The sequence below is a fragment of the Choloepus didactylus genome, chromosome 8 (assembly GCF_015220235.1).
Source record: "Choloepus didactylus isolate mChoDid1 chromosome 8, mChoDid1.pri, whole genome shotgun sequence".
NCBI classification, from domain to species: Eukaryota; Metazoa; Chordata; class Mammalia; order Pilosa; family Megalonychidae; genus Choloepus; species Choloepus didactylus.
Genome location: NC_051314.1, coordinates 100,164,141 through 100,179,621, shown reverse-complemented (window position 1 = coordinate 100,179,621; position 15,481 = coordinate 100,164,141). Strand labels below are relative to the sequence as shown.

Below are 15,481 nucleotides of genomic sequence, written 5' to 3'. Positions count from 1 at the left end.
TATGATTTAGTTACTTGGTTAGCCCACCTTTCAGGAAATGCTTCTTGGTAAAGAATTTAAGAATTTAATTAAGGAAGAAATATAAGTAACCACGAAGTATTAAGCCCATAGTAATTGAAGTCGAAGTTTACAAGGTCAAATCATCAAATACTGGGTCAATCATGCCACACATACCTAAATACACAAATAAATCAGATATACACAAACCAATGCAGGCAACATTATTTTTGCCTCATTTCTTTGTTTAATATTATTGAGACCTCTGTTACTACCTTAAAAAGACATAGACGCCTCTCGAAATATACCAATTATCTGGAAGAACAAATACACTCCAAATTCCTATCATCAGAATTCTGGTAAAAGACATATAATTTCTCTCGTCAGTATTTAAAAAATCAGTATCTATAGCACATTATAAATAATTTCATTTTGACCTAGGTTAGAAATCTAAGTTTTCATCACTGAGTTTTTAAATTTAAAAAAAAAAAAAAAAAAAAAGTTTCAGATATAATGAAGACTTAAGTTCACATTCAATTTGAAAATGGGATTTTATTTTTTATTCCACTCTTTTTTGGCCAAAAGGGGCTAAAGGATTTATTATGACAAACATCCTCAGATTTTGTTTTTTCCTGAAAAGGCAAATTACAACAAAATTTTAGTTGAGAAAACTAATCATTAACAAGTAGTTTTAACAACAGATTAGTGAAAATAACACAATATAGATTTGCTTCAAAAGATGATGTTGTCACCTTCTAAACATCAGTACTCTTTATATCATTTCTGGACGGCCTAAGACGCATCCTTCCTCAACAAGTTTCTTTTCTTCATTTTTCTTCTCTATAATTTTCTTGACTTACTACAATTGCTTGGGGAAGCTCACATGAGGGTTGGTAGCTCTGTGTTATTTTTTGCATGTTGGACAAAGGAGGGCTGGTTGATAATGTAACTCATTAAAATGAGCTGTTTTTAGTGCTCTGGGCTGGCCCAGCAGTCTTGAGAGGACCTTGGTTCCTCTTCAAAAGTAGAGTCCATTTTTCTACCACCCCACTGCAGTGGCTGAAAATGCTCAGGAAGTAGATTACACTGATGCCATCATTTAGAAGTGATTTGCATTTATGGTATTATTTTGGAAGAATATTCCCTTGAGCAAAAAACCCATTTACTCAGTAGTCGGGGGAACACTGAATTTCATAACCGTGGCTGCCTCTCTCTGTGGAAAAGATTTTCAAGTTTGTTATGATCACTTCATCTCAATTTCTTTTTCTTAACGGCATGCATGCTCTGTGATTTAAATTTATTAATTTCATTTAAAATCCGAGGAAAAAAAAATCCAAGAGGATAAGAACACGCAAAACTAAACAAACAAACAAGCAAATTTGACATTAAATTTTCTCCTGGATAACTCTGCAAATGTTTTTGTCACTTCCATTCTGTTTCCATACTGCAGAAAAATACTCTGGTGGGTAAATGGTGGCGCTCTGTGCTTATGATAGGCAAAACACCAAAACCAGAAAAGGAAAATAAATGTAAATCAAACTTCTAAAATCTCAGGAGCACACAGCTCCTTTCCTTATTTATTCTGTTAAAGTCCATTCCACATGAATTCACATTTTGGTTCCAGGAGGCCATGCAACATTAGCCCTATAACAAATACCACCATTTGTAGAGGGTAAAATAGAACTTGTTACCAGTATTTACTCGTGGCAAACTTGCAAATGTCTTCTGGAAGACTAATAAAATTATATTATTGTTATTTGTTTTCTGAATTCTGGGGACCATGGAAATAGAAAAGGATAGAAACAGCACATGCCTTTTGAGGTTTCTTGGGCTGGGCAGTAGAAAAATAGGTGTTTTCCTTTGGGGCTTTTTGTAGCTGAGAACGGTGAGGCTGATGTTTCTGAGAGTACTTTTTCATTTTCCTTAGTCTTTAAGGGAGTGGTAGGCTTTGGCAGTCCTGCTGTTGACAAAATCTGTCTTCTTAAATTGAGCCTTTGGAATAAGCAAACAGAAATGTGAAATGTAAAATTTTCAATCAAGAAAATGCATTTTTTTAATGATTTCTCACAAGAGTCACATCGAGCAGGGGTTCTCTGGTTCTGGTAACTACAACATACTCTTTTTTAGCTTTCTTACCTTCTTATAGGCATTATGGAGCTCAGTGTGTGTCCACAGAGAATACAGGAGGACAGAAGCAGCTTTACTTGCTTTATTAGGAGCATAGCTGAAAGAAGTAAAGGACATTCCGAGATCAGTGGGAACATGTGAAGCTTCTGGATACAGCATTTGGCTATTACATAGATCTTCTTTAACAACTGTTGCTCAGCGGTCACTGATTAAGTCATGCTGTTCACGATGACAAGAGAATTAGATGGTGAGCTTCGGAGGGCAGAGATCAGGTTTTATATCTTTTTAAACCCCTAGCTCAGTGCTAATAAATGAATAGCTTGTTGAGTAAATCCCTGATGTTTTTAATGAAAACATCCTTAGACATTTACAAATCTTCAAATGTATTTATAGAATATATTTTATGTTTGTATATTTTAATTTATATTTGTACATATTATATATTTATAGACTAAAAATGCAGGAATGTATGACTGAAAAATATAGGCCTCAGACTTAGTGATTCTGTGAATATATGAAGAAATTTTTTCAAGTTATTAAAATAAATTTCTGTTTGAGCATTTGTTAAATAGTTTCAAAATCACTTCATGTTTTTGTATAGAGCAAATAGAAAACTTGTTCTTGTGATAAATCCAAGTCACAACGAATTTGCATTGTATTTAGCTTCTGATGTTCTGCTTTTGAATCTGTCCCAAATTTCTTTTTTTCTGGCTAAGGACCATGCTTTCTTAGATCTCTTCCATCACCTGAACTAGCACATGATTGATGCTGACTTTATTTTAACAAAGAAATAAAGTTTTTTTTTCCTTCACAGGAACGCCTTTCACAGGAGTTTGTAAACATGCAACAAAAAACAGAGACTGCAAAACTATATGGAGAAGTGCATGCCAAGGAGCTGGCTGGGTTCATTCATTCACCAAAAGCCTTTCACTTCCAAACCAGCCTTGCAGCAAGGGAGAGTCAAATCGGCACCTCAGACATTTTAGTACCTCATGGACTTTTCAGAGTCCCTTGCTAATAACCAAAGTGCATATAAACCCATGAAAGCTAACGGTCTATAATATTTAAAACTGGGAAAAGTTCTTAAATTGCAAGGGTGTTATAATCACAAAGTTTATCAGTTGGTTGCTTGACACTTGGAATTTATTTACTCCAAGATAAAAGAACGTAAATGGCAAATACAAATGATCTCAGGGCAGCTTTCATTTATATAGATAGATAGATAAATATAATTTATATATATATATATATATATATATATATATATATATTTTTTTTTTGAGCCAGGGCATGTGAGGGCTGGCTCTCAATGGACACTAAGGGCAACACTCAAATCATCAAGCAGCATATCCCCAAACCTTGCTAGGCTCCTACAAGAAGTCTGCAGAAGTGATGTCCTACTCCCATGTGCCTATTATATCTAGATATCAAAATAACTAAAATCATAATGTCTTATGGAGATTTGCCTAGAAGTTTGGACAACTACTTAGAAAAGTCATTTCTGTTCTGCAGCAATAATTCATTCTTTCCACAAAGATGAGCAACTGCCATCTGCCAGCCTCTGGCGACAGGTGAATATTCCTTGCTCTCAGGAAAGCCAGCATTCATTTTAATCACCTGCCTCTGAATGTGGTCTTCCTTCCCTGTGTGACTTGCCAGATGTGGGCTGCAGAGCACAGGGAGCCTATATTGGGTGGAGCCGTGGCGATGTGTGTTCATGGGATGATGAACACTGACCCCTATACTCATCCCTGCACAGCCAAGCAGAGACTTGTCCACGACAGGGGAAGTCAGTTTGTTTTGCAACTCATTAGAACTAGGCTTTAATAACATTTCTTTCCTTTTTTTGGCTATTTACAAAATTAAGTCATGTTTATAAAATGTCAAACAATCCAGAGTTGTATCAAGAAAAAAAAAGATAATATTCTCCATACTCCTCCAATTCCATTAATCTAAATTAACAAATTTTTGGTTATATAAGATTTTTCATTCTCCCCCCTACCTTTTTTCATTTTATTGGGGAAAATTTAAACACAGAAACAGGGACATGCAATGACTGATATGAATCAGATCTTCTGCTCTCAAAAGGGAATAAATGGTAGAAAGGAAATGTAATAGAGAAAACTAGAAAGAAAGTATTTACTACGTGACCTCCATCTTCTCCTCTTTTCACTGCCTGCGTGACACCACAGATCTAAGTGATGAAAAGGGCATTTCCTGCCCATAAAGAATCTCACCTTACCTATATTCTGCTGTTCCCACATCACAGCTGCAGTTTCAGGAAACAAATCAATACATTAGATCAATAAAATGCTAGAACACACTACCGAGAGAAGCTGTGGAGTGTGGCTATCTCTTGAGGTTTTAGAAGGGAATGGACAACTCTTTGGCTTGGAGGATTCAATTTTTCACTTGCCTGATCACCAAGGACAAGAGGACCCAGCTCAGCTTTATCAGCAGTTTGAAAATGCTGTTCATTGCACTCCATGGCTGGACATTCACAGTTAGATTATTCACACACAGGAGTGGATGGCGAGGAAAGGGGAGGCAGCTGATGAAAGATGGTAAAGGACTTACACATCACCCGCACTGATGGTCATAATTTTCTGGAGGACACCGGTGTTTAGAAGGTCTCGTGCATTCTGGTAACTATTTTGGATTAGATTGTTCAGTGTGTAACAGGCAGATGCTGTAGTCTCGATGAGAAGGTCGGTACTTGGGACCGCGTCAGGAATTATGGAAACCAAGTCAGGTAGGATTTCTTTGGCTAAAATATGAAAGAAAAAAATTGTTTCTTAATCTCAAGATCCCAACACATTTTGGATAAAGAATATTTTTAAAAAGGAACACAATCGGTTAACAACCACATGGAAGGAGGAAATCTAATAATCAAATTAAATACAGATTTAATTTAAACAAGATGATAACCTGTATGCAAGACATTGACAAAATCTTTTCAGAAAGCAATGAGACAGAAATGTCAAGAATTTTTGAATGTTCATATTCTTTGATTCAGTAATTCTTCTTCTGGGAATTCCTCCTACAGATATTACTTTGAATATAGACAAAGATTTCTATAGAGATCTTTATGATTGTATTATATATGTGAAAAATTATAAAAAGCCTAAATATCCCAAAAAGAGGAATATGGGTAATACACTAAAATATATCTGCATAGAATATTATGTATCCCAAAACATAAATATGAAGCACATGTAATAAGAAAATATTTATAATATGTTCTGTGAAAAATCAGTATATTTATCTATATAAAGAATTTAAAATATTAAAAAGAAAATACTTGTAAGAAACCTGAAGAGATATACACTAAAATGTTTAAATAAGGACTGGTTTTTTCTACAGTGAAATGGATGGTGATATGGAAATATTTAAAAGAATGAATCTGTACCTCCCAAAGTTTCTTCACTATGTAAATAATACTATTACTGGAAAAAGGAGCAATAAACTACCTTAAATTTACTTTTTCATTATTGCTGATAGGGTTTGCGTTGGCTTTTCTTTTTAATAGTAACAAAAGAGACATTGATATTTGATGACTTCACTATAACTTGTCTTACCATATATATTTTGGGCAATATGAATTTGTACCTTATTTTTTTGTAATAATTCTGTTCATATAGTTTCCTTCTTTTTCTCTAACTACTTTGGACTCTCCTTAAAAGATAGAGATCACGCCTCTATTGCTTTTGTGGCTTCCCATGGTGTGTTTATTGTAGATGTACAACAAATACTTCTAATTACTTTCTATTCCCTTTCCTATGTTCATGTGGTACCCTCAACTGCACTTCTCTATGATATTATATTGTAATTGTGTGCTGTCTGTCTTTCTAATGGGGCTGTGGGTTCCTTGACGACCATTATCTTACTCATTTCTAGATTCTCACCATTTATCTCTATGCCTGAATCAGAGAGGCACTCAATAAACGGCACTCAGTGACAAGTCATCTTTGGTAATATAGGGACCTGACTGATAGGTAAGACACTTTCTGCTCAAAGGCCTGGACAGTTTTTTGTGTTTGTTTTGTTTTGTTCTAACTGCTGTTTAAGCATCCCAGCATAGATGTACGAGCTCAGGGTTCTGCCTCTGAAGACAGACTTCTTTATTTCAATCCTTGCTCTGCCATTTAATAGCTTGATCTTGGCAAGCTACTCAACCTCTCTGTGCTGCATTTTCATAATTCGTAAAATGGGGTAATAACTACCTACTTCAAAGGGTTGCTTTAGGGGATTAAATGAGTTAACATATGTCAGCTGTATCACAGTATCTTACAATTAGTAAGCTCTCACTAGATGACACTTATTATCAGAAGGCTTCCTCCTTTTAATAAGTGAAATCAGAGATTACAAGGTCTTGAGAACATGAATCTTCCTTTCCCCCACTTAAGGATGATGACATGGAGGTGGGGAGTCTGAGACAATCAGAAAGTGCCCGACCCATCTGTCTGCAGGGTGCAGTAACAGCTGCCGAGAGCCGGACTGCCCACAGTGAGAAGTATTCCAGATGAGAGAAGTTCCACTTCTCCCTCATCACAACCATGACTGTTCACTTCCATATCAGTTTTAAAGTAGAAATTTAGGGTCATGGCCTGGGGAGGAGTGCGAATTAAAGAAGTTTGAGTCTTTGACATTTTAAAACATGTTTATTTTTTCTCAGAAAAGTACAACTGTTTACACTGAGCAAGCTAAATACTATATATGTGTATACATAATACATACATTATATATGTATATAATATATATATATATTTTCATTCCTGACTTTATTATGGGCCTAATAAATACATTCATTTTGGAACAATTAAACTGGATTGTAATAGTATAATATAAAATTATACTATAAACATAAAATAGAAATTAAAACCCTATAATGGTTTTTGAGGGTTACAGTTCAATGTCATATTATTGAGGGAGATTTTATTTAATGCTAACATTCAATTAATGCCTTAAAAGCTAAAACTTCATTTTTATGTCTAAAAACATGTGTAAAAATGAATGAATTTGGTGGAAGGCAGGGCAAGATGGTGGACTGGTGAGCTGTATGTTTTAGTTACTACTCCAGGAAAGTAGGTAGAAAGCCAGGAACTGCGTGGACTGGACACCACAGAGCAATCTGACTTTGGGCATACTTCATACAACACTCATGAAAACGTGGAACTGCTGAGATCAGCGAAATCTGTAAGTTTTTGCGGCCAGGGGACCCGCGCCCCTCCCTGCCAGGCTCAGTCCCATGGGAGGAGGGGCTGTTAGCTCCGGGAAGGAGAAGGGAGAACTGCAGTGGCGGCTCTTATCGGAAACTCATTCTACTGATCCAAACTCCAAACATAGATAGACTGAGACCAGACACCAGAGAATACGGGAGCAGCCAGCCCAGCAGAGAGGAGATAGGGATAGCAAAAACAAGAAGAAAAAGACAAAAATAAAAGCGGAGGATTTTTGGAGTTCTGGTGACCATAGAAAGGGGAACCGCAGAGCTCAGGCCCTGAGGCGCATATGCAAATCCCGAAGAAAAGCTGATCTCTCTGCCCTGTGGACCTTTCCTTAATGGCCCTGGTTGCTTTGTCTCTTAGCATTTCAATAACCCATTAGATCTCTGAGGAGGGCCCTTTTTTTTTTTTTTTTTTTAATCCTTTTTTCTTTTTCTAAAACAATTACTCTAAGAAGCCCAATACACAAAGCTTCCAAGACTTGCAATTTGGGCAGGTCAAGTCAAGAGCAGAACTAAGAGAGCTCTGAGACGAAAGGCAATAATCCAGTGGCTGAGAAAATTCACTAAACACCACAACTTCCCAAGAAAAGGGGGGTGTCCACTCACAGCCATCATCCTGGTGGACAGGAAACACTCCTGCTCATTGCCAGCCCCATAGCCCAGAGCTGCCCCAGACAACCCAGTGGGACGGAAGTGCTTCAAATAACAGGCACACACCACAAAACTGGGCGTGGACATTAGCCTTCCCTGCAACCTCAGCTGACTGTCCCAGAGTTGGGAAGGTGGAGCAGTGTGAATTAACAAAGCCCCATTCAGCCATCATTTCAGCAGACTGGGAGCCTCCCTACACAGCCCAGAAGCCCAGAACTGCCCTGGGGGGACGGCACTCACCTGTGACATAGCACAGTCATCCCTCAACAGAGGACCCGGGGTGCACGGCCTGGAAGAGGGGCCCACTTGCAAGTCTCAGGAGCCATACGCCAATACCAAGGACTTGTGGGTCAGTCGCAGAGACAAACTGTGGCAGGACTGAACTGAAGGATTAGACTATTGCAGCAGCTTTAAAACTCTGGGATCACCAGGGAGATTTGATTGTTAGGGCCACCCCCCCTCCCTGACTGCCCAGAAACACACCCCATATACAGGGCAGGCAACACCAACTACACACGCAAGCTTGGTACACCAATTGGACCCCACAAGACTCACTCCCCCACTTACCAAAAAGGCTAAGCAGGGGAGAACTGGCTTGTGGAGAACAGGTGGATTGTGGACGCCACCTGCTGGTTAGTTAGAGAAAGTGTACTCCACGAAGCTGTAGATCTGATAAATTAGAGATAAGGACTTCAATTGGTCTACAAATCCTAAAAGAACCCTATCAAGTTCAGCAAATGCCACGAGGCCAAAAACAACAGAAAATTATAAAGCATATGAAAAAACCAGACGATATGGATAACCCAAGCCCAAGCACCCAAATCAAAAGACCAGAAGAGACACAGCACCTAGAGCAGCTACTCAAAGAACTAAAGATGAACAATGAGACCATAGTACGGGAGACAAAGGAAATCAAGAAGACCCTAGAAGAGCATAAAGAAGACATTGCAAGACTAAATAAAAAAATGGATGATCTTATGGAAATTAAAGAAACTGTTGACCAAATTAAAAAGATTCTGGACACTCATAGTACAAGACTAGAGGAAGTTGAACAAGGAATCAGTGACCTGGAAGATGACAGAATGGAAAATGAAAGCATAAAAGAAAGAATGGGGAAAAAAATTGAAAAAATCGAAATGGACCTCAGGGATATGATAGATAATATGAAACGTCCAAATATAAGACTCATTGGTGTCCCAGAAGGGGAAGAAAAGGGTAAAGGTCTAGGAAGAGTATTCAAAGAAATTGTTGGGGAAAACTTCCCAAATCTTCTAAACAACATAAATACACAAATCATAAATGCTCAGCGAACTCCAAATAGAATAAATCCAAATAAACCCACTCCGAGACATATACTGATCACACTGTCAAACACAGAAGAGAAGGAGCAAGTTCTGAAAGCAGCAAGAGAAAAGCAATTCACCACATACAAAGGAAACAGCATAAGACTAAGTATGACTACTCAGCAGCCACCATGGAGGCAAGAAGGCAGTGGCATGATATATTTAAAATTCTGAGTGAGAAAAATTTCCAGCCAAGAATACTTTATCCAGCAAAGCTCTCCTTCAAATTTGAGGGAGAGCTTAAATTTTTCACAGACAAACAAATGCTGAGAGAATTTGCTAACAAGAGACCTGCCCTACTGGAGATACTCAAGGGAGCCCTACAGACAGAGAAACAAAGAAAGGACAGAGAGACTTGGAGAAAGGTTCAGTACTAAAGAGATTTGGTATGGGTACAATAAAGGATATTAATAGACAGACGGGAAAAATATGACAAACATAAACCAAAGGATAAGATGGCTGATTCACGAAATGCCTTCACGGTTATAACGTTGAATGTAAATGGATTAAACTCCCCAATTAAAAGATATAGATTCGCAGAATGGATCAAAAAAAAACGAACCATCAATATGTTGCATACAAGAGACTCATCTTAGACACAGGGACACAAAGAAACTGAAAGTGAAAGGATGGAAAAAAATATTTCATGCAAGCTACAGCCAAAAGAAAGCAGGTGTAGCAATATTAATCTCAGATAAAATGGACTTCAAATGCAGGGATGTTTTGAGAGACAAAGAAGGCCACTACATACTAATAAAAGGGGCAATTCAGCAAGAAGAAATAACAATCGTAAATGTCTATGCACCCAATCAAGGTGCCACAGAATACATGAGAGAAACACTGGCAAAACTAAAGGAAGCAATTGATGTTTCCACAATAATTGTGGGAGACTTCAACACATCACTCTCTCCTATAGATAGATCAACCAGACAGAAGACCAATAAGGAAATTGAAAACCTAAACAATCTGATAAATGAATTAGGTTTAACAGACATATACAGGACATTACATCCCAAATCACCAGAATACACATACTTTTCTAGTGCTCACGGAACTTTCTCCAGAATAGATCATATGCTGGGACATAAAACAAGCCTCAATAAATTTAAAAAGATTGAAATTATTCAAAGCACATTCTCTGACCACAATGGAATACAATTAGAAGTCAATAACCATCAGAGACTTAGAAAATTCACAAATACCTGGAGGTTAAACAACACACTCCTAAACAATCAGTGGGTTAAAGAAGAATTAGCAAGAGAAATTGCTAAATATATAGAGACGAATGAAAATGAGAACACAACATACCAAAACCTATGGGATGCAGCAAAAGCAGTGCTAAGGGGGAAATTTAAAGCACTAAACGCATATATTAAAAAGGAAGAAAGAGCCAAAATCAAAGAAATAATGGATCAACTGAAGAAGCTAGAAAATGAAAAGCAAACCAATCCTAAACCAAGTAGAAGAAAAGAAATAACAAGGATTAAAGCAGAAATAAATGACATAGAGAACAAAAAAACAATAGAGAGGATAAATATCACCAAAAGTTGGTTCTTTGAGAAGATCAACAAGATTGACAAGCCCCTAGCTAGACTGACAAAATCAAAAAGAGAGAAGACCCACATAAACAAAATAATGAATGAAAAAGGTGACATAACTGCAGATCCTGAAGAAATTAAAAAAATTATAAGAGGATACAATGAAGAACTGTATGGCAACAAACTGGATAATGTAGAAGAAATGGACAATTTCCTGGAAACATATGAACAACCTAGAATGACCAGAGAAGAAATAGGAGACCTCAACCAACCCATCATAAGCAAAGAGATCCAATCAGTCATCAAAAATCTTCCCACAAATAAATGCCCAGGGCCAGATGGCTTCACAGGGGAATTCTACCAAACTTTCCAGAAAGAACTGACACCAATCTTACTCAAACTCTTTCAAAACACTGAAGAAAATGGAACACTACCTAACTCATTTTATGAAGCTAACATCAATCTAATACCAAAACCAGGCAAAGATGGTACAAAAAAGGAAAACTACCGGCCAATCTCCCTAATGAATATAGATGCAAAAATCCTCAACAAAATACTTCCAAATCAAATCCAAAGACACATTAAAAAAATCATACACCATGACCAAGTGGGGTTCATTCCAGGCATGCAAGGATGGTTCAACATAAGAAAATCAATCAATGTATTACAACACATTAACAAGTCAAAAGGGAAAAATCAATTGATCATCTCAATAGATGCTGAAAAAGCATTTGACAAAATCCAACATCCCTTTTTGATAAAAACACTTCAAAAGGTAGGAATTGAAGGAAACTTCCTCAACATGATAAAGAGCATATATGAAAAACCCACAGCCAGCATAGTACTCAATGGTGAGAGACTGAAAGCCTTCCCTCTAAGATCAGGAACAAGACAAGGATGCCCGCTGTCACCACTGTTATTCAACATTGTGCTGGAAGTGCTAGCCAGGGCAATCCGGCAAGACAAAGAAATAAAAGGCATCCAAATTGGAAAAGAAGAAGTAAAACTGTCATTGTTTGCAGATGATATGATCTTATATTTAGAAAACCCTGAGAAATCGACGATACAGCTACTAGAGCTAATAAACAAATTTAGCAAAGTAGCGGGATACAAGGTTAATGCACATAAGTCAGTAATGTTTCTATATGCTAGAAATGAACAAACTGAAGAGACACTCAAGAAAAAGATACCATTTTCAATAGTAACTAAAAAAATCAAGTACCTAGGAATAAACTTAACCAAAGATGTAAAAAACCTACACAAAGAAAACTACATAACTCTACTAAAAGTAATAGAAGGGGACCTTAAAAGATGGAAAAATATTCCATGTTCATGGATAGGAAGGCTAAATGTCATTAAGATGTCAATTCTACCCAAACTCATCTACAGATTCAATGCAATCCCAATCAAAATTCCAACAACCTACTTTGCAGACTTGGAAAAGCTAGTCATCAAATTTATTTGGAAAGGGAAGATGCCTCGAATTGCTAAAGACACTCTAAAAAAGAAAAACGAAGTGGGAGGACTTACACTCCCTGACTTTGAAGCTTATTATAAAGCCACAGTTGCCAAAACAGCATGGTACTGGCACAAAGATAGACATATAGATCAATGGAATCGAATTGAGAATTCAGAGATAGACCCTCAGATCTATGGCCGACTGATCTTTGATAAGGCCCCCAAAGTCACTGAACTGAGTCATAATGGTCTTTTCAACAAATGGGGCTGGGAGAGTTGGATATCCATATCGACAAGAATGAAAGAAGACCCCTATCTCACACCCTACAGAAAAATTAACTCAAAATGGACCAAAGATCTCAATATAAAAGAAAGTACCATAAAACTCCTAGAAGATAATGTAGGAAAACATCTTCAAGACCTTGTATTAGGCGGCCACTTCCTAGACTTTACACCCAAAGCACAAGCAACAAAAGAGAAAATAGATAAATGGGAACTCCTCAAGCTTAGAAGTTTCTGCACCTCAAAGGAATTTCTCAAAAAGGTAAAGAGGCAGCCAACTCAATGGGAAAACATTTTTGGAAACCACGTATCTGACAAAAGACTGATATCTTGCATATATAAAGAAATCCTACAACTCAATGACAATAGTACAGACAGCCCAATTATAAAATGGGCAAAAGATATGAAAAGACAGTTCTCTGAAGAGGAAATACAAATGGCCAAGAAACACATGAAAAAATGTTCAGCTTCACTAGCTATTAGAGAGATGCAAATTAAGACCACAATGAGATACCATCTAACACCGATTAGAGTGGCTGCCATTAAACAAACAGGAAACTACAAATGCTGGAGGGGATGTGGAGAAATTGGAACTCTTATTCATTGTTGGTGGGACTGTATAATGGTTCAGCCACTCTGGAAGTCAGTCTGGCAGTTCCTTACAAAACTAGATATAGAGTTACCATTCGATCCAGCGATTGCACTTCTCGGTATATACCCGGAAGATCGGAAAGCAGTGACACGAACAGATATCTGCACGCCAATGTTCATAGCAGCATTATTCACAATTGCCAAGAGATGGAAACAACCCAAATGTCCTTCAACAGATGAGTGGATAAATAAAATGTGGTATATACACACGATGGAATACTACGCGGCAGTAAGAAGGAACGATCTCGTAAAACATATGACAACATGGATGAACCTTGAAGAAATAATGCTGAGCGAAATAAACCAGGCACAAAAAGAGAAATATTATATGCTACCACTAATGTGAACTTTGAAAAATGTAAAACAAATGGTTTATAATGTAGAATGTAGGGGAACTAGCAGTAGAGAGCAATTAAGGAAGGGGGAACAATAATCCAAGAAGAACAGATAAGCTATTTAACGTTCTGGGGATGCCCAGGAATGACTATGGTCTGTTAATTTCTGATGGATATAGTAGGAACCAGTTCACAGAAATGTTGCTATATTATGTAACTTTCTTGGGGTAAAGTAGGAACATGTTGGAAGTTAAGCAGTTATCTTAGTTGTCTTTTTCTTACTCCCTTGTTATGGTCTCTTTGAAATGTTCTTTTATTGTATATTTGTTTTCTTTTTAACTTTTTTTTCATACAGTTGATTTAAAAAAGAAGGGAAAGTTAAAAAAAAAAAAAAAAAGCAAAACAAGGAAAAAAAAAAAAAGATGTAGTGCCCCCTTGAGGAGCCTGTGGAGAATGCAGGGGTATTCGCCTACCCCACCTCCATGGTTGCTAACATGACCACAGACATAGGTGACTGGTGGTTTGATGGGTTGAGCCCTCTACCACAGGTTTTACCCTTGGGAAGATGGTTGCTGCAAAGGAGAGGCTAGGCCTCCCTATGGTTGTGCCTAAGAGCCTCCTCCCGAATGCCTCTTTGTTGCTCAGATGTGGCCCTGTCTCTCTAGCTAAGCCAACTTGAAAGGTGAAATCACTGCCCTCCCCCATACGTGGGATCAGACACCCAGGGGAGTGAATCTCCCTGGCAACGTGGAATATGACTCCCAGGGAGGAATGTAGACCTGGCATCGTGGGACGGAGAACATCTTCTTGACCAAAAGGGGGATGTGAAAGGAAATGAAATAAGCTTCAGTGGCAGAGAGAATCCAAAAGGAGCCGAGAGGTCATTCTGGTGGGCACTCTTATGCACACTTTAGACAACCCTTTTTAGGTTCTAAAGAATTGGGGCAGCTGGTGGTGGATACCTGAAACTATCAAACTACAACCCAGAACCCATGAATCTCGAAGACAGTTGTATAAAAATGTAGCTTATTGGGGGTGACAATGGGATTGGGAAAGCCATAAGGACCACACTCCACTTTGTCTAGTTTATGGATGGATGAGTAGAAAAATAGGGGAAGGAAACAAACAAACAAACAGACAAAGGTACCCAGTGTTCTTTTTTACTTCAGCTGCTCTTTTTCACTCTAATTATTATTCTTGTTATTTTTGTGTGTGTGCTAATGAAGGTGTCAGGGATTGATTTAGGTGATGAATGTACAACTATGTAATGGTACTGTAAACAATCGAAAGTACGATTTGTTTTGTATGACTGAATGGTATGTGAATATATCTCAATAAAATGAAGATAAAAAAAAGAAAAAAAATGAATGAATTTGATTTAGGATTCTAGTAATGTATCCAATACTTCTTAGTTATTACATTATTATTACATTATATTATCAAAACCTTGGAACAGCACCATTAGGTAGAATCTTACTCGGCTTGATGCAGTCAAATGACTTGGGTTGGCAAAGTGGCCATGTGGGATGTAGACCCACGTCTTCTGTGCTACTCTGCCACCATGTCAAATTGTCTATCTTCAGGTTTTTAAGAAAATAGGTTTCAAGTTTATTTCTGTAAATGTAAGTAAAATGTGATGACTTCAATATATATATATATAGATCAGCACATGACAAATTTCACCTGACCTAGAAACCCCTCATGAAAAATATACAGGAGGTATTTCAAACTGATTTTCATTTAATCCTGGCTATTAATTCCCTGAATCAAGACAGGTCCTTTTACTTAAATGAGTATATTTGACATAAAGCCAATGCATAATTTAAAAATTACATTTACCTTAGTGATAAATGTTGCTTTTAAAATGAAAGT

At 37.4% G+C, this 15,481-nt stretch overlaps 1 protein-coding gene across 1 annotated transcript in view; it reads right to left on the bottom strand.

Moving 5' to 3' along the window:
• Positions 1–529: 529 nt before the first annotated feature.
• PKP2 (plakophilin 2) overlaps positions 530–15,481 on the bottom strand; it is a 102,970-nt gene continuing 88,018 nt past the window's right edge. The window contains 3 exon segments of the mRNA XM_037846919.1: positions 530–1,989; positions 2,134–2,221; positions 4,702–4,891. Coding sequence (XP_037702847.1) covers positions 1,921–1,989; positions 2,134–2,221; positions 4,702–4,891 — 347 coding nt within the window. The 3' untranslated portion in view covers positions 530–1,920.